Source organism: Artemia franciscana, chromosome 1, assembly GCF_032884065.1.
Source record: "Artemia franciscana chromosome 1, ASM3288406v1, whole genome shotgun sequence".
Classification (NCBI taxonomy): domain Eukaryota; kingdom Metazoa; phylum Arthropoda; class Branchiopoda; order Anostraca; family Artemiidae; genus Artemia; species Artemia franciscana.
Window position 1 is genome coordinate 21,951,686 of NC_088863.1, and position 20,912 is coordinate 21,972,597.

General features: G+C 35.8%; 1 protein-coding gene across 2 annotated transcripts in view; it reads right to left on the reverse strand.

Moving 5' to 3' along the window:
- The window catches only part of LOC136026920 (DNA-dependent protein kinase catalytic subunit-like), a 197,971-nt gene that overhangs the window by 147,118 nt on the left and 29,941 nt on the right, over positions 1–20,912 (reverse strand). For both annotated transcript variants that reach the window (XM_065703758.1, XM_065703768.1), the window contains exons 6-8: positions 13,248–13,431; positions 9,271–9,494; positions 689–864 (exon numbers count right to left, since the gene is read on the reverse strand). In XM_065703758.1, coding sequence (XP_065559830.1) covers positions 689–864; positions 9,271–9,494; positions 13,248–13,431 — 584 coding nt within the window. The remainder of the gene's footprint in view (positions 1–688; positions 865–9,270; positions 9,495–13,247; positions 13,432–20,912) is intronic.

Below are 20,912 nucleotides of genomic sequence, written 5' to 3' on the forward strand. Positions count from 1 at the left end.
ATACCAAGTGCCATAAAAAACCTTCGTCCCCTTCATTGCAGAAAAAAAATGAGCAGCCTGCTAGATTCTCTTTGCTTTATTGGATGGTGGCACTGCTCAGACTTTTACATTTATTCGCTTGTTTTGGTCCCTCCCCCCCCCCCCCCGGTCTCTTTTTTGTGTCCCTTTAAACTATTTTATAGATGTTTTTCTCTCTTTTTTTAGTTTTTGTGTTTATTCGCTTGTTTTACCCCCTTCCCCTTTTTAATGTCCCTTTTAACTGTTTTAAATTTTTTTATTTTATTTTGACCAGTTCTTATCTTTTTAACTATTTATTTGATGTTTTGGCATTCTTTGCCAGTTTTCCAATTTTCGTGTTGTTTTTATGATATTTTTACTCCGATAACGATAACACCTGAAATTACCATCTGTTAATGTTTCTTGAATTTTATAATACTTCAAGAGAGACACGGACAAAATTTAGTTTATAGAAACCGGCGGTTGGTGGAGGGGGGGCAAAATCCCCCTCTTATAAGCGAAGTTTAACGTTAACTTTAAGTTTAACGTTGTTTTTTACTTTCGTTTGAAAAAAAACGTCTTTTTTTGTTTATCGAATCAACAATTAATTTATCTACAACAAATTAGCTTATAATCTAAGTGCTTAGCCTATAATCTAAGTATTCAAATAAATTCAAATAAATTACAATACCTGAAGTAGACAACTTCAAGATGCTTGATCAACAGATTAAAAAGTGTAAGCGTCTCTCCAGGCTTCAAAAAGGTTTTGACAGGGCCACTGAATAGACCAATGCCAGTAATTGCCAATCTTCTATCCTTGTAGCTTGTATATCCGGTTAAAAGATTCTTGAAATTATCAAGAAAAAACTGAAAAATAAACACATTGGAACTATATTGGAAACATTAGTCAAAACACAAATCAAATGCAAGAATAAAAAATACAAAAAGGGGAGCCTTTCAGGCACAGCTTGAGTCTCCGCCCTTAAACTGGACTAAATCATTATTTTTGCATTAATACAAAAGATAAATACAATAAGATACTGAATTTGTGCTGTTGTACTCAAGGGTACTGAAGTAGTATTTAGAAAATATCCAGCAACTGTAAACGAAAAAATTTAGCAAAGAAAAAACGGGTTTAATTTCGACAAAGCAGTGAACAAAAATAAAATAAAAAAAGGCTCCATGTACGGGAGCCTTTCTCAACGGGAAAAAAAAATTACAGCCGACAATTTAAGACTTGAGAAAGGCTCCCGGACCTGGGGCAAAAATATTCGGAGTATTTTTATTTTTTAGTTGAAGTGTAGTTTTTATATTTTATTTTTGTTCACTGCTTTGTCGAAATTAAACCCATGTTTTCTTTGATCAATTTTTTCGTAAATGGAATAGCAGTGTGGTCTTAGAAATGATTTAGTGGATGTAAACACGAGCCCTTACTGGTATTTTCTTTTTTTTCTTTTTCCCTTCAAGCGTATGTGGAGGATTGACAGAGTTTCGCTTTGTTTAATTAAAATTCTTGGTGTTGTTTTTAAGTTTGAATTTGTATTAATTATTTAGTTAGAGAATCAGAAACTGTTCAGAAAGGAAACCCAACTTGTTTTCTAAGAACGAAACATCTAGCATCATCTAAAGTTACTCAGCAAAATGAAAAAGTTTTTATAAAAACTTGAAAAATAATGTTAGTTGAATTTATTTTTCTATTGATCGTTTCTACTTATTTTAGAACGGCACGGAAGAACCATATTTCCTAAAAGGACAGGTTTTTTCTTTTTTTTATCTCAAAATCCCTTTTTTCTTCATTTATCTTAAAAATAAACTAGAACATCACACGTAGAAGAATTTACCTACGTTCAGAAATATATGGGTCTCAGAAATCCAAATCAAAAATCATTCCTAAATTCAAAGCCTAAATTTTTAGAATTAAAACCTGAATAAGGATAAACATCTTGTCAACGATGAAGTGGTCGATTTGTGCAATTTATAATTTCACTACATTTTGGTGCATCAGGTCTTAGCCAAAACTGGGTACAGTCAAATTCAGTTCTACCCCTGCGCAGCTAATCAAATTAAAATTGGCCCAAACTTCTTTTTTTTGTTTAAATATTTTCAGTCTTATTATTAGTTAAATTCGTTTTCTTTTTTTGGATTAGTAGTCATAACGAGAAAATAATTTTTTATCGAGTTCTTATTTAAATGGGAGCCTCAAATTGTCAATCATGGCACAATCATCCCTCTTCATCATCCATCTGGGCCAAACGAAAAGTAGTTCAGCTCTAGTGGCCTCAGACAGCTTGGTACTCCGTGGCTACATCTTGGTACTTGGTACACCTTGGTCCAATTCGGATTGGAGTCAATGAAACGGATTTCTGATGTATAAATTTAGAAAAATTTAATGAAAATCTGAACTTAATTAAAATTCAGCTTGTTTTGAACTTTCTGATTCTGCTAGATAATGCTACACTTTCAGAATGCTCAGAGTTTCTAACTCCTATTAAACCAGTGTTAAAGTTCAAAAGCTATCTTTCTAGTTTCCCATACCCTTTGAGCTTAATGTTTATTTAAAATTTTTAAATATTGACGCCCATCATAATTCAAATTTTTTTAAGGTTACGCAGGATCTTATACAAAACAAACCAAGCAGGATAGATTTTACAGCGTCTTAATGCTATACATTTTCCGTGAGCGATAACGTCCTTTAGGCTACGTTTTTTTTTGTTTTTTTTTTTTTTTTTTTCTAAATCAAGACATGAAGATACATAAAAGTCAAATTTTAGCAAAAAAAAAGCTAAGAGCTCATTTGGCACTTGTGACGAGGTCGGAAAAGCCAAGAGCAAAGAACTCATATGGTATGAGCTCTAGCAAAATTCTAAGAATCAATAGATTACTTTAAAAGGAAAATCAGAGGCTCGATGCCGGTCGGGATTTAAAATAAGAGCTCACGGGGTCCATCTAAATATCAAAATTCATTAAGATTCGATCACCCATTCGTAAGATACCTCGTTTTTCACGTTTTCCAAGAATTCCGGTTTCCCCCTCCAACTCCCATCAATGTCACCGGATCTGGTCGAGATTTAAAATGAGAGCTCTAAAGCACAAAAAAATTCTAGATATCAACTTTCATTGAAATCTGATCATCCGTTCGTAAGTTACAAATACCTCATTTTTTCTAATTTTTCCGAATCACTCCCCCTCCCCAAAAAAAATCCACCAAAGAGAGCGGATCTGGTCCGGTTATGTCAGTCACCTATCTTGGACTTGTGCTTATTCTTTCCACCAATTTTCATCCTTATCTCTCCGCTTTAAGCGTTTTCCAAGATTCCCCCCCCCCTAATGACACTGGATCCGGTCGGGATTTAAAATAAGAGATCTGAGTTTCGAGGTCATTCTAAATACGAAATTGCGTTAAGATACGATCACTCTTTCGTAAGTTAAAATACCTCATTTTTTCTATTTTTTAGAATGAACCCTCCCACAACTCCCCAAAGAGAGCAGATCCGTTCCGGTTATGTCACTCCCGTATCTAGAACCTGTGCTTATTTTTCCTACCAAGTTTCATCCCGATCCCTCCACTCTAAGCGTTTTCCAAGATTTTAGGTTTCACCCCCTCCCCAACTTTCCCTTCACCGGATCCGGTCGAAATTTAAAATAAGAGTTCTGAAACATGATATCCTTCCAAACATCAAATTTCATTAAGATCTGATTATCCGTTGGTAAGTTACAATACCTCATTTTTTTTAATTTTTCCGAATTACTCCCCCCCCCAACTCCATCAAAGAGAGCGGATCCGGTCCGGTTATGTCAGTCACTTATCTTGGACTTGTGCTTATTCTTTCCACCAAGTTTCATCCTTATCTCTCCGCTGTAAGCGTTTTCCAAAATTCCCCCCAACTAGTGACACTGGATCCGGTCGGGATTTAAAATAAGAGATCTGAGTTTTGAGGTCCTTCTAACTACGAAACTTCATTAACATACGATCACTCTTTCTTAAGTTAAAAATACCTCATTTTTTCTATTTTTAGAATGAACCCTCCCCCCAACTCCCCCAAAGAGAGTAGATCCGTTCCGGTTATGTCACTCCCGTATCTAGGAATTGTGCTTATTTTTCCTTCCAAGTTTCATCCCGATCCCTCCATTCTAAGCGCTTTCCAAGATTTTAGGTTCCACCCCCCCCCCCCCAACTTCCCCTTCACCAGATCCGGTCGGGATTTAAAATAAGAGTTCTGAGACATGATATCCTTCCAAACATCAAGTTTCATTAAGATCCGACCACTCCTTCGTAAGTTGAAAATACCTCATTTTTCTAATTTTTCAGAATTAACCCTCCCCCCCAGCTCCCCCAAAGAGAGCGGATCCGTTCCAGTTATGTCAATCACGTATCTAGGACTTATAATTATTTCTCCCATCAAGTTTCATTCCGATCCCTCAACTCTAAGCGTTTTCCAAGATTTTAGGTCCCCACCAAACTTCCCCCAATGTTACCAGATCCGGTCAGAATTTAAAATAAGAGCTCCAAGACACGATATCTTTCCAAACATCAAATTTCATTAAGATCCGATCATTCCTTCGTAAGTTAAAAATACCTCATTTTTAAATTTTTCAGAATTAACCCTCCTTCCCCCAACCTCCCCGAAGAGAGCGGTCCGTTCCGGTTATGTCAATCACCTATCTAGGACTTCCGGTTATTTTTACCACCAAGTTTCATCCTGATCCCTCCACTCTAAGCGTTTTCCAAGATTTTAGGCTCCCCCCCCACCAACTCCCCCCAACGTCACCGGATCCGGTCGGGATTTAAAATAAGAGCTCCGAGACACGATATGCTTCCAAATATCAAATTTCATTAAGACCCAATCACTCCTTGGTAAGTTAAAAATACGTCATTTTTTCTAATTTTTCAGAATTAGCCCCTCCCCCAACTCCCCCGAAGAGAGCGGATCTGTTTTGGTTATGTCAATTACATATCTAAGACTTGTGCTTATTCTTCCCACGAAGTTTCATCCCGATCCCTCCACTCTAAGCGTTTTCCAATATTTTAGGTTCCCCCCTCAATTCCCCCCATGTCACCGGATCCAGTCGGGATTTAAAATAAGAGTTCTGAGATACGATACCCTTCCAAACATCAAATTTCATTAAGATCCCATCACCCGTTCGTAAGTTAGTTAGTAAGTTAGAGCGGATCTGTTTTGGTTATGTCAATCACGTATCTAGGACTTGTGCTTATTCTTCCCACCAAGTTTCATCCCGATCCCTCCACTCTAAGCGTTTTCCAAGATTTTAGGTTCCCCCCTCAATTATCCCCATGTCACCGGATCCAGTAGGGACTTAAAATAAGAGCTATGAGACACGATATCCTTCCCAACTTCAAATTTCACAAAGATCTTATCACTCCTTCGTAATTTAAAAATACTTCATTTTTTCTGTTTTCCCGGATTAATCGGCCCCCCACTCCCCCCAGATGGTCAAATCTGGAAAACGACAATTTCTAATTTTTAATCTGGTCCGGTCCCTGAAACGCCTGCCAAATTTCATCGTCCTAGCTTACCTGGAAGTGCCTAAAGTAGCAAAACAGTAACAGACAGACCGACAGACAGACAGACTGACAGAATTTGCAATCGCTATATGTTACTTGGTTAATACTAAGTGCCATAAAAATGGGATTCTAAGGAGTGTTTCCCCTCTCTCAGAATAAATGTTGAAGTGTGCTTACTCCCCCTCTATATGGGAAACTCACAGTGGCTCATCAAACATTTTCCTCTACAGCGCAGAACAAACTGTCAAATTAATTGGATATGCAATCGATTGACATGGGATCAAATATCTTATATAATTATTTTGGTGATCCAATAAATACTGCAAAGTTCATACAAAGATGTTTATTGTGTAAGTATATTTGCAAACTAGGAACAACCTAACTTGATACTGCGTACAGTGTCGCTCGAGGAACAAAATACCCAATTGCTTAAATTGCCATTGGCGTGAAATCGGTTATCTTACATAACTACTTGTCTTAATTCGGCGGGTTTTACAAAATTCAGAACAAAGATAATTGAAGATGCGTCTTAAAATTCACCTTTCGTCATGTTTAGTATATTTGCAAACTAGGAACAACCTAACTTGATGCTGCGTACAGTGTCGCTCGCGGAACAAAATACCCAATTGCTTAAATTGCCATTGGCGTGAAATCGGGTATCTTAAATAATTACTTGTCTTAATTCGGCGGGTTTTACAAAATTCAGAACAAAGATAATTGAAGATGCGTCTTAAAATTCACCTTTCGTCATGTTTAGTATATTTGCAAAGTAGGAACAACCTAACTTGATGCTGCGTACAGTGTCGCTCGAGGAACAAAATACCCAATTGCTTAAATTGCCATTGGCGTGAAATCGGTTATCTTACATAATTACTTGTCTTAATTCGGCAGGTTTTACAAAATTCAGAACAAAGATAATTGAAGATGTGCCTTAAAATTCACCTTTCGTCATGTTTAGTATATTTGCAAACTAGGAACAACCTAACTTGATGCTGCGTACAGTGTCGCTCGAGGAACAAAATACCCAATTGCTTAAATTGCCATTGGCATGAAATCGGTTATACATGATTACTTGTCTCAATTAAGGCGGATTTTACAAAATTCAGAACAAAGATATTGAAGATGCGCCTTAAAATTCACCTTTCGTCATGTTACACCCCTCCCCCCCCCCTCTGCCCTAAAAAGGTCCACTGACACTACAAACGTTTAATTTCTTAGATTAATTAAATAAGAAAAAAATAAGTTTTTTTAACTGAAAGTAAGGAGTGACATTAAAAGAAATTACCCCGTATATGAAAGGGGCTGTTCCCTCCTCAACGCCTCGCTCTTTATGCTAAAGTTTGACTCTTTCTCTCAACTCTACTTTGGGGATGGAACAGCCCCTTTCATATACGGAGTAACTTCTGTTCGTTTCTAAGTTTTGATGTCGCTCCTTACTTTCGGTTAAAAAACTTGTTTATTTATTTAATTTCTGAACGTTTTCATAATTTTTTTTTTTTGCCAAATGGCTTTCTCATAGTTTTGGTCGGACGATTTTGAGAAAAAAGGAGGGGGGAGTAGGCGTAATTACCCTGAAATTTTTTGGTTACTTAAAAAGGCAACTAGAACTTTTCATTTTTTTACGAAGGATTTTATTAGGAAAAAATATGCGAAACTTACGAATTAACTTACGTAACGAACTTCTATATTCGTATATTTTTATTACGCATGTGAGGGGGTTCGCCCCCTCGTCAATACCTTGCTCTTTACACTAAAACTTAAATTTTGTCCCAGTTCCTTAGGAATGACTCCTGAATCACAAAGGCCGTAGAATAAATAGTTGAAACTAATAAATTACTTTAGAGTAAAGAGCGAGATATGAACCCCTCATATGCGTAATAATTTCTATCCGTTTTAAGTTTTATTGCTGCTCCTTACTTTCAGTTGAAACTGCTCCTTACTTTCAGTTGAAATACGAAAACTTTTTCGTATTTATTTTTTTCACTGTTTTTTTAACAGTCTTCCCCCATGACAAATTCCTCCATGGAAAATTCCCACTGCATAGACCCCTCCTCACCAAAACAAAATTCCCCTGAAAGCGTCTGTACAGTTCCCAATATCCATGACTATATGTAAACACAGGTCAAAGTTTGTAACTTGCAGCCCCTCCCACGGGGACTGTGGGGGAGTAAGTCGTCCCCAAAGACATAGTTATTAGATTTTCCGACTATGCTGAATAAAATGTCTATCTCAGAATTTTGATACTGTGACTTTGGAAAAAATGAGCGTAGGAGGAGGCCTAGGTGCCTTATTTTTCGTCACTTAAAAAAGGCACTAGAGCTTTTAATTCCCATTAGAATGAACCCTATCGCGACATTTTAGGACCACTGGGTCGATGCGATCCCCCCTGGGAAAAAAAATAAACACGCATCCGTGATCCGTCTTGTGGCAAAAATACAAAATTCCATATTTTTGTAGATAGGAGTTTGAAACTCCTACTGTAGGGTTCTCTAATACGCTGAATCTGATGGTGTGATTTTCTTTTCGTTATGACTTTTAAGGGGTGTCCCCCCCCCTGTTTTCTAAAATAAGGCAAATTTTCTCAGGCTCGTAACTTTTGATTGGTAAAACTAAACTTGATGAAACATATATATTTAAAACCAGCATTAAAATGCGATTCTTTTGATGTAACTATTGGTATCAAAATTCCGTTTTTTAGAGTTTCGGTTACTATTGAGCCGGGTCGCTCCTTACTACAGTTCGTTACCACGAACTGTTTGAGTGTGACGAAAACCTACTTAAATTAACGGTTAACGGTGGAATCAGACGCTAGCTAATGCTGCAAACTTGTCTAACAGGTTTTTCTTTGGATGACTGACCAAGTTGGAAGGTCTTATTCTAGCAATATTTATTTTCATCAATAAACAGGTTAACATTTCCACAGCATTTAATTTAGCTAAATCTTTTCGTTCTGATTATCTGAACAGATTAAGAAATATTGACACATAACATACATGTACTTCTAATTTATAAGTTATGTAGCATTTCACAAGTCTTGGCCCTCGAAGATTCCCGAGCCCCCCTCCCGCCCCCAAAGGTCAAATTACGTGCTTGGAAAGTATATCTAAATAATATATTTTTCCTATTTCGGATCTCTGATGAAATCACCAGATACTCCCCTTCCCCCATGTTCAAGCATAGATGACATGGATTATAAACATTGCTGGCTTATCCTAAATGGCAAGATTTATGAATTGGCCTGCGCCTGACTAAAATACATTATAACTAAATACATTATCTCTTTCACTTAACATATAGCGTAACACAGACGCCACATATAAGGTCAAACTTTTAAAGACTTACGATGTTTAACCTTGACTTAGTCAGGTATCTACCAATCTGATAAATCTGACAGCAACTATTCAAACCTAGAGTTAACTATTCAAACCTAGGGTTTAGACGGCGTAGATAGAAAAAGCAAAAAACTAAGAACACTGTGAAAAGAAATTAACAGAATAAATGGCGGAAAAACACCCATTCTTTTGATATGTCCATATCTTTTCCACTGTTGCCTTGAATATGACTAGAACCATATCTGATATATCTGACAGCAACTATTCAAATCTAAACTCTAGTGCTAGATGTTGCAGATAGAGCAAGCGAAAAAAAATACTGTTAAAGAAGTAAGAACGCTGCGAAAGGAAATTAACGGAATAAATGGCGGAAAAACACCCATACTTTTGATGCGTCCATATCTTTTTTACTCTTACCTTGAACATGCCTAAAACCATATTTTTTTCTTTATCCCGAGACAAATTTTCTATGTGTCGAGCAGCCAGGTAGGTTAATTTTTCAATGGCTTCATATCCACGCCGATGATCATCAGCATTGTCATGCCGTGTCCATAGCAAAAGAGCATTGAACCATTTCTCGTATTTTCTGCACACATGAGCTTCGAATATATCGCCACATTCAGCAAAGAGCCCAAGAGCAGCTAGTGACAAAAGACACAATTAAGTCAAATTTTCCAATATTTCGAAGCATCATTGTAAGTATTTCATTCACAAATCCAACCAAAAAGGATCATAGTTACTTATAATCATAGTCATGAACATTAAGAATGTTGGATATGAGAAATTGATAAGAGAGGACACGGAAGCTTCTTTAAAAGAAAAATAACAACCGACAACTAGCATCACCCAGCAAATTTATAATATTATTCACCGTATAAGAACATAAATAAAAATATTATTTCTTTGCTTAGATAATTTTTCTAAAGGACTAAGGTATAAAAAAACCTAGATTAATTTTTTCCAAAAGGGATCAAGAATTAATTTTTATGTCTTACTTTTTGCTGTACTTTTTGATTTAACATGAAATACAAATATCCCTTTTTTTAAACCGATATACTTAAGATGAAATTCATTCTCCTAAATTTTGTTTTGAAACCGTCTAGTTCTCCTTCACTACTGTACAAAGTGTTGAAGTACTATTATTCCCAAGAAAAAGCACCTTCGTCCCACTGTTTAATTTTGCGATACAGACAGCATTTGCATGACAGACACAGCAGACTCAGTCGAGAGGCTTTTTATGCTACTGTATATGATGTTAATGGATCTAATATGTTATGTATATACAGTGTATGATTAACAAGAAATCGAGGACTACTCCTCTGAGAAAGGACTAAATTACTTATTATCATTACATATTCCCGAAGTGTGCACCTTTACAAAAACTTTAATTTTTTCGGGAGCTGAGGGATGGGGGGCTACTTTTGGGTAGAGTCTTAGTTACATAATAATTATTATTATACATATACATGTCAGTGATTTGGATGTTTTTAGAATGTTTAGTATTTTTTGTTTAGAATTTTTAGAATGTTTCAATCTGACAGGAATACCGATGATGATAATGATGCTTCTTGTTTACATAATAGTCATTATTATATATATACATGTCAGTGATTTGGCTCAAAGATTGAACATTAGAAAACAATCCAGGCAAACACTTATTATAAAGAATACACGGCAATTTTATTCTACTTCTTGCTACTTACTTAATGTTTCTTAATTCTTTTCTACTAAGAGTCTTTTTATTCATAAAAACCACTGTTTTATCTGGAAAGTTGTTTGTAATTGGTCACTTTTTTTATATTATGAGCACTGTAAAAAATTTCACCAGTACGATTATAGCCATAAATATTTGTCTACTACAGTCTCGGTACATATAAAAGCTCCACCCATTTTCTGTTTTTAAACAATCCAGTGTACATTTCTCAGTAGGTCGAGCAACTTCAAATAACGGTGCGAATTTGTATTATTCATAATTGTGAAAGCAAAATCAAATGGGATGAACTAATAATCTGCGGTTTTAGAAATTAATATTGCGCCATCGAGTGTCAAAACTTTTTTTTTTCTTGGTAAGGAAAAAATTCCCTTGAATTTTTTCTCTTTTATTCTCTTTTTTTGGCATAAAAATATCCTTCGAAATTTGATGTAGGACCTTTGTTTTTCTTCTAATAACTGGTGGAATAGCCATATCTAAGAAAATATTAAACGTGTATTAAGAACTGTTTATCGTGAAATTCTTAGTGAGTTTTCAGACAATTGAAGAACATCAAAAGAATTGTATTTATATTATAAGAAGAATATGGAGTAATGCTAACTGTTATTATTGTTGTAAATACTCTGCCACAAAGTTAAAAATTATGTAAAACTTCTCATCAGAAAGCATTTTTTATGACTCATTAATTTAACCTTCACGATTCTTTTTATTATCTTTCCAGTTTTGGGTTATGTGCAAGTTTCGTACAAAACTTGGAATGTTTCAGAATTGTGTTAAGATTATTCAAAATTACTTAATAATTCTAGTTGTCAAGTTCATTGTCAGTAGCTAATCAAGCTTGTATTGTCCAGGGCATGTCTGAAACCAGAGGGAGGGGAACGGCCCCTCACTAAACCCACCAATGACTTTGCTTGCATAATTTGATGTAGCTTAATTATTATGCTTTAATACGACCAAAGCAAAGATTTTAGTCATGCGCATTTCTAGGATTTTCTTTTTTGGAGAAAGGGAGGGGTTAGGTTTTTTTTAATATTTCTTTACATTCAGTTTTCGTTTTAGCTTCCATGGCATAATAAGCTTCGCTTTCAAAGAAAATTGTCCTCGCTTAGGCTTTGAGCGGTAGCTAACAGAATCGGTTGCGAGTACTTCCCCCTTGAAAAATTTATTCGATATTTTTTGCGCACGCGTGCATATTACAAAGTGAAATTTAAGAATAGTAGAATAAACAGAAATCCCAACCAAGGAAAATAAACTAGCAAGTGATTAATTTTAATTTTAGTAGTTTAAATAGTGGATTATCTCCTTTTTTAAACAAAAACGCAAAATTTTTTCGAGCTAGTATTTGAATGTCTCCTTAATGAGCTCCTTAGTACTACAGACAATACAAATTAAACCAAATATCCAACATATGTGAGAAAAGGAAGTGACTAAATTTAATTTAGCTGTGAATCTGCTTTCATGCCGACCACACAATTTCCCATTGAGAAAAAATTGGTAAAACTATGGAACTGAAATATCAATGCGAAGCGCCAAATTTTCCTTATCAAATGTCATCACGTTATATCATTGTTCAAGTAAAACCTTTTTTTCTACCTTGATTATCTTTATAAATTCATTCTTTGCTTTTCTTTCCATTCTCAAACTAATATTATCTTGACCTTTTGCATTATTCCAGTAATACCAACGATTTTCCTTTTTCTTTTTTTTTATCTCTTCAACGTATTGCATTCTTTTTATCACCTAGACGCTCGATTCGTCTTATTTCTTTCCTGTTCTTCAGGCTGCAAATACCGATGCCACACGCGTCCCTACTCATAGAAAAAAATTATGTGGCTTATGTTTCTTCTGGTTTATATGTTCTCCGGAGCAGCTGCATCTTGGTCCAGCTTTGTCTAATGGTTGAGATAGGGAATAATCGTACTATTCATATCTCTCTACAGTGATTATGAGGTAACAGTTGCCACGTTTTTCTTAGCTAGACAGAATTTTAAAAAATGATAAAATAGGAAAAATCCTTTCACAGAGCTCTGGATGAAGTAGATGTAACCACTATGAGGTAGGGTGATAAAGTGATTCATATTTACTTATCACATGGAGCGTCTCTTTTTGGTAGGTCGATGTCTTTTAAAACCATCTCTACAACAAGGTCAAACAGAAACCCAGGATCAAACACGTTCGCGTTTTTCTAGCACATAGTCAAATAGAGAAAACTTGTAATCTATATAATATGCAACTCTCGGCCCAAGGGCTATGGGGATCATGTCATATTTATTGGACCTTTAAAATATTCTTAAAAAAACAATCTTGCACCTTCGATCAGATGGAGGAGGGGGGTGTGTCGTCATAGGAGAATGAGTAGAAAAAAGGCATGGTAGGGGACAGGTACAATCCAATCCCTTTTGACCCTTACAAAGGGTAATAGAGGTTGGAATTTCTAATCAAGTGACCCACCCATTAAGTTTCCCTGAATACTCCTTCCACACACAAAGTGCACAAAGTTCCTTCCACAAGTGCTTGGGAAATATATATATACCTTTGATAATACGGGATAGCAGTTGCAACGTTCTTCTTAGTCAGATATAATTTTCAAAACAAAAGGAAAATTAACAAGAATTTTTTTCTCGGAGCTTTGGATTAAGTAGAAATAAATGTTATGAGGCAGGGCAATGACTTAATTACTTACCACGTGGAGCTTCTCTCCTTGGTAGATCGATGCCTTTTAAAACCATTTCATCAACAACTTCAAAAATCTGAATTTTTATATCTTGTTTTTCGGCAATGATTTCAGAGAAAGATGTCAGAATACCATGGATTCCATAAAGAGACCCAGCTATTACAGTCATATCTGGTCCTTTCGAATACGAATACTGAAAAATAACGATTAAATGAAATGGCCTTCCTAAATTAAACAGTTGACAAATCTTAAATAGAATATCAAGTGTGCAAACAATGACAGGAAGGGCTTATAAGACTGGCATAATATTTATCTTGAGTCTATCCATTAGCAATTTATTTCAAATTTCCATTAGGCCCAGCATGAAAAAATAAATAGAAAATTGTACATAACTTAGATGGCAATAAAAAAATTACGTTGTTTTTTTCTGGCATTGAACTCTATCTATAATTGTCCAAAAGTTTTATTTCTTCTTTCCTTCTTTACGGTTTTCATTGTCCATTAGTAATGGAATCTTTCTTTTTAGGTTGTAGTGGCGTGAGTACAGTTACGTTGTACTGTTCTACAGGCAGCCCCACACAGAAAGAGGAAGTCGGATCAAATACTGAAAAGAGCTTGTGAAAGGTATTATACAATATCACGTTGTTTTTTTTGTTTTTTTTTCTAATTGTCGTTGCATTCTCACAGCAAACCTGGCTTTCTATCCCTTTTTTGCTTTTCCTGTCATATTGCCTCCCATTTGTTTGATATATCTTAAACCATTCTGTCAAATTATCAACTAAAAGTTAACAACAAACGTTTAATTTAATGCGGAGTGAAATCTAGGAAAGTTGTCAATTTCTGTACCAGCCACAAAAACGAAAAAAGAAAGGAAAAGCTTCTTCATTTTTCTTTCTTCCTTTCAGTTATTCAAGCCAATAGATTTTCCTTGTTATTCAAGCCAAGGGGCGGTATTTTTGCTATATAGGGCCTTAGTACAAGGCAGATCTAATTAATGTACTTCTTGTTTTAATTCTGAAACTATTTTAGGAGTTATGGGCTATTGTATTGCTTAGTATTGGACGTGATCGTCTCTTACTAGGTTGCAAGCTACCGCTGCGACCCGGGTCACAAACAGGAAAAAAACCTAAGGCTATTTCTTATTTGGAATAGTAAGAGACGAACTTAAGAGAATCAGGCAGCTAACTAAGTCTAATATATGCCATGGTTTGTTCTTTACTAGGTTTCATAGTAAAATAGCCATATAGTCCCTATTTTAAAGAAGCAATTTTACAAATATGTTTGTTTCAAGTTATCTTGTCAATAGATTATTTCAGTTAACATGGGCTAGAGGTCGTTATTTACTATAATATATAAGTATAACATAAACTATTTGAAAATTGCTTCTTCAAGAGCCCCTATAGCACAGTGGATGGCTTGTTTGTATTCTACTCCGAAGGTGGCAGGTTCAATTTCTGCGTCAGGTAATTTTTTCATATTTGTAAAGTTAAAGTCTAAACAAAACTTCTATTAATAACTACTTGACTGAAACCATATATGATGATTTATATCGATCCTTTATGTAATTTTTGTTAAAACCCCTAAAAGAATTACTGCATATTACATACCTATATTTATATGCTTCTTATAATGTTAAAAGTAACACTTGCTACTACAGTTATAGAAAAAACAGTTACACGCAAAAAATTTATTCTTGTAATAATGTATTTCTTACATTACTATCTTGTCGAAAGATAAGCGTATATAAATATTGCATTCACTTATTACGTCATATATAATTATAACATATCTATATATATAAAAATAAGTTGTCTGTGTGTGGATCTGTGGATGGATCAGGTGACGTCATGTTTGTTCGCATATGACGTCTGAATTATTTCACACTAATACAAAAGAAGAAAAAAACTAAAAAAGGTAAAAACTACAAAAAAAACTAAAAAGAAAAAAAAACTAAAAAAGCTAAAAAACTAAAAAAACTAAAAAAAGGTAAAAATCTAATAACTAAAAAAAAACTGAAAAAAATAAAAAAAGGCAAAAACTACAAAAAAAATAAAAACTAATAAAAAAACTAAAAAAGCTAAAAAACTAAAAAAACTAAAAAAAACTAAAAAAGGTAAAAAACTAAAAAACTAAAAACTAAAAAAGAAAAAAACTAAAAAAAAGGAAAAAACTGAAAAATAAAAGAGAAAAAGGAAACTAAAAAAATATAAATAAATATATATAAAAATAAGTTGTTTGTGGGTTATGTCTGTCTGTCTGTCTGTCGAGTGACGTCGTGTTTGTCCGCATATGACGTCTGAATTATTTCACACTAATACAAAAGAAGAAAAAAAACTAAAAAAGGTAAAAACTACAAAAAAAACTAAAAAGAAAAAAAAAATAAAAAAGCTAAAAAACTAGAAAAAAACTAAAAAAAGGTAAAAAACTAAAAACTAAAAAAAACTGAAAAAACTAAAAAAAGGCAAAAACTAAAAAAAAACTAAAAACTAATAAAAAAAACTAAAAAAGCTAAAAAACTAAAAAAAACTAAAAAAACTAAAAAACTAAAAAAAGGTAAAAAACAAAAAAAAACTAAAAACTAAAAAAGAAAAAAAGAAAAAAAAGGAAAAAACTGAAAAATAAGAGAAAAAGAAAACTAAAAAAATATTAATAAATATAAAAAATATAAATATAAATATAATATAAATTAGCAATCAACAAAAGCACCGAGACACAAATGACGACCGGGACACAGGGAGTATAAATGACGACCAGGACATAAGTAAAAAAAAAAACTAAAAAAACTAAAAAAAATGGTAAAAACTACAAAAAAAACTAAAAACTAATAAAAAAACTAAAAAATATAAAAATCTAAATAAACTAAAAAAGAAAAAAAAGAAAAAAGGAAAAAAATAAAGGAGAAAAACAAAACTAAAAAACGAATGTATATACAGACCGGGACACCGGGATACAAATGACGACCGGGACACAGGGAATATAAATGACGACCGGGACACAGGGACACAACTACAATGGGGACGCCGGGGGGCACAGGGAGATATAAATGACGACCGGGACACCGGGACACAAGGAATATAAATGACGCCCGGGACACTCAAAGAGAAATCACAGACTGGAACACCGGGACACAAATGACGACCGGGACACAGGGAATATAAATGACGACCGGGATACAGGGACATAACTACAAAGGGGACGCCGGGGTGCACAGGGGGATATATAAATGACGATGGCGACTCAGGGAATGGTCGATTAGCAATCACCATCAACAAAGCTCAAGGGCAATCATTAGAATCATGAGGTATAGATCTGAATACGGATTGTTTTCCCATGGACCATTATATGTTGCATGTTCAAGAGTCGGTAAACTTGACAATCTATTTATATGCACAGACAATGGGACAGCAAAGAATGTTGTATATTCGCAAGTTTTACGTAGTTAAAAACATTAACTAAAAATATATATATATATATATATATATATATATATATATATATATATATATATATATATATATATATATATATATATATATATATATATCTATATTCACAGGTGGGACATAGGGACACAACTACAATGGCGCGTAACTAATATGGCGCGTAACGACTTACGCGCGCGGGGGGGCTTGGGGGGGCGCGAAGCGCCCCCACCAACTAGGTGTTGGGGTGGCGCGAAGCGCCACCCCAACAGCTAGTAGGATTATAAAGTCATTCAACAAGCTTGACAAATAAAATGCAATTTTTTGGTCAAAATCGTTTCTATTTTAACAACTATTTTATTTGTAGCAATTTCCTTTAAAATGAGCCATTATACAGCTCTCTATGATTTTCAAATGCCCAGCTAGCTGAGGAGGAAAAAAAACGTAAAAAAATGGCATATATGCACAATATCGTGGTTGCAGCCAATTTTCTTTATTTTCAAGCCAATTTAATTTCCTTGTTGTTCAAGCCAAGAGACGGTAAGTCTTCAATACAGGAGTTTCGGACAAGGAAGTTCTAATAGTGCAATTTTTGTTTTGATCTGACTCTAATTTTAGGATTTATGGGTTCTTCTAGTTTTTGCTATGAAGCGTGATCGTCTTTTACTTGGCAGCTAGATACCGCTGCAACCCGGATTAAAAACGTTATAGAAAAAACAAAATAGTAATAATCATTGGACAGATACCATTATACAAACAATAAATGTTGGGAGAAAAAAATACGCCATTAAGTGTTTCGTAGGGTTATGTTTTGGTGCTGTCAATTTGTTACACTAACACCACATCCTTGGCTCTCCAGCGTATATACTTCAATTAATTATTCTTATAAAACCATTTGGTATTGGTAATCGATTAGAGCACTAAAACAAACTTGTGCCCAAATCAACCACTTAATAAATATATGTATCTATCAATAGCTAAGAAAATAGCGACAGATATAAGAGATAGTTGAGCTTAATTATCGAAATATGGAGGTTTTGCAATGCTCTTGTTTCTCCACACCCTGCTCTCTACAATCTGGCAAACGGATATAATTCCCGAGGATTGTCGGAAGGGTGTCATCACCTCCTTATGGAAGAGAAAAGGCTCAAGAAGCGACTGCTCCAACTACCGAGGAAAAACCCTATTGTCAGTCCCTGGTAAACTGTTTTCAATGGTCCTGTCGGATCGATGTCGGAACATCATTCGAAAAATCCGACGACCAGAGCAAGCTGGTTTTATGTCGGATCGTTCAACCATAGAGCAGATTTTCACGATTCGACAAATAGTAGAGAAGACCACAGAGTTCCGACAGAAAGCACTTATTGCCTTCGTCGACTTCCGTGCTGCATTTGACTCAGTCGATCGAAAAGCTCTTTGGTGGATTCTAGAGTTGATTGGCCTACCCGAGAAATGCTGCAGGCTTCTCAAGGCGCTGCACCATGGGACGGAGAGCTGTGTACAAGTAAATGGTCAGCGCAGCCCGTTCTTTCAAATCACGACAGGGGTGCGCCAAGGATGTGCAGCGGCCCAGGACTCTTCAATGTCATCGTAGATTACATTGTGACAAAAACCACTTCACGTCTCAGCTTTGGGCTAAAATTCGGAGATCGTGCCATCAAAGATGTTGATTTTGCCGACGACTTGGCCATTCTGGCGGACTCCATGGAGCAGCTGCTGGAAGCGCTCCGAATTCTACTAGAAGAGGCTACCAATGTAGGACTGCATATAAACTGGAACAAAACTAAAATTATGGCCATTGACCCGTCATCTCCTATTGTTAACTCTCCAGTTAGCCTGGACAGTACCACCGGCATCGAGGTTGTTCAAGACTTCACCTACCTGGGCTCCATATATTCTTCAAATGGCTCGCTTCTCCCCGAGCTGCAAGCGAGATTATCTAAAGCGTCTTCTGTCATGGGCTGACTAAATCGTTACCTCTGATGAAAACCAAACATCAGTCGTACAACGAAACTGCGGATCTTCAACGGTCTAGTCGGCTCTGCGACGCTTTACGGAGCTGAGACAGGGCAAGCATCAGCTGCAACCCTCAAGAAAATTGACGTATTTCATGCGAAGAGCCTGAGGAGGATCGAGGGCCTACGATGGTAAGACTTCGTCAGCAATCAGAAGCTTCTGCAGCTCACAAAGCAGTCTGGGTTTTCGACTCAAGCAGCCGAGCGAACCTTACGATGGTTCGGGCACCTGCTTCGAATGCCGCCACATCTACCCACAAGGACGATCTACGACTTCAACCCTATCAAAGTCGGTTAGAAGCGACCTCACGGCCGACCGAAGAAACGTTGGTCCGACAGCCTGTCCGATTTCTTGACGATGGCAAACATGAGACAGGGCGAAGAGCAAATACTCGCCATGGACCGAAGTTGATGGAGGAGGCAGATGTCACTCTCTACGCCGAACAGTGCCCGGCAGGAGACTTAAGTCAAGTTCATAAAATAGAAAATTGACACGATTCTGGAACTTACAGTGGCGTCAATTAGGAGGGGGGAGTTCCCTAGGTTTTGAAAAATAACTTATCTTTGCATATTTTTGTTTAAAATGCCTTTTTCATTATGTTCATACTTTGCCTCCGAACCCTAGATTTTCGCGATTTGACGTCACTGGAACCTACCAGCCTTCAGCTTTACCTATGGTCAAGTCAGCAAAGCAAAAGCGATGGTGGAATGAACGAGAAGCTAAGCACAAAAAAAATTCCTTGTGATGGCTTCAACCTTGTCGAACACATGACGTGCATTTAAACTTTTTGGTACCAACACAGAAAATATTAGAAACGTTTCCAAATGATGTTCCATCTTGAATTTCACACTGTTTGAGCAGGTCTATGATGGCGTGATAGATCATAAAATCCACACTCAAAATTTTTAATTAATTTTTTGAAAAAAAAATTAATATATCTAGGCCAAATTTCATTGAAAGAAAAGTGATTATGCTTGAAGCGCAACGTTTTATAGTGTATTTTTCTTTCTTATTAAAATTAAATTTAGAATAAATAATAAAGACAAGACTTTACGCAGCTTCAGAAACCCCATTTCAACACAGTGTTCTAATGGCATGTTATTAACGGCTATTTAAAAAAAAAAGGAAAAGGAGTTTTCATTTCAGAAATCTCTGGGTTTTTTTAAAGTACCAAAGAAACCAAAATGAAAACGTTTTTTACCCCCTGGCCCAATATTATGTCAATTCATACCTGAAACCAGAAACTTCTTTGATTTTACTTTTGGTTTTTGCACAATTATGAAGATTAGAAAATTTATGAAGTTTGGGGTAAAATTTCACCGTTGTTGCCACACTGAACCGTGAAAAACCAAGCACAAACCAAAGGCGAATTTGACAATAGTTTTCGTTCGTAAACATTGAAACATAGACAATTTTCTTCTTCCCAGCGTTAATCACATGCAATTTGAAACCGGATTAATACCCCCAAGGTGTGCACTTATCTTTCAAGAAATGCTTTGCATACGAGGCAGTAGCACGGCAATATATCTAGTGCGAATGTATCACTTAATCGTCCAGTGGTTGGACACTTCTAATAATACTGTCGACTTATTTCTGGCAGACTACAGAAAAGCATTCGACCTTATCAAACACATGACCGCACTAACTAATCTGAAAGAAATGGGAGCTAAAAAACAAATACTACTATTAGTGAGAGAATTTTTACAGGGGATACGGAAATCAGTTTACCCTTTGTTTGCAGAAGATACCTGCTCAGAGTTGTCAGAATTAACCTGTGGATGCCCCCAAGGAACGAAATTAGCTGCTCTTTTATTTCTTGTCGTCATCAACCCTATCCTTGCAGAATTTGAAGAGCGTTTCAAGTTTGTTGATGACTTGTCTCCACTTCTCAAATATATAGTCGAAAATGCAGTAACAAAGCAGCAGTCTGACCCGACTTTCTTCACAGACTTCATCAACCAGTGTAAGTCGAATAGTCTACAAGTGAACGAACAAAAATCAAAAGTTTTACGATTTAATCCACTCAAGCGAAATATCACTATCCCAGATGCTCTGTTTCCAACTGTTTCCTCTGCAACAATCCTAGGCGTAACATTTACAAGTGGCTGCTCGTTTAAGCTGCATGTAGACAATATTGTGCACAAAGGTCGCTACTCAGTCCAGGGTTTAACAAGTATGCGCAGGTTAGGCGTCTCTGATCGTCAGCTCCTGCTGGCGTATACAACCTACATCAGGC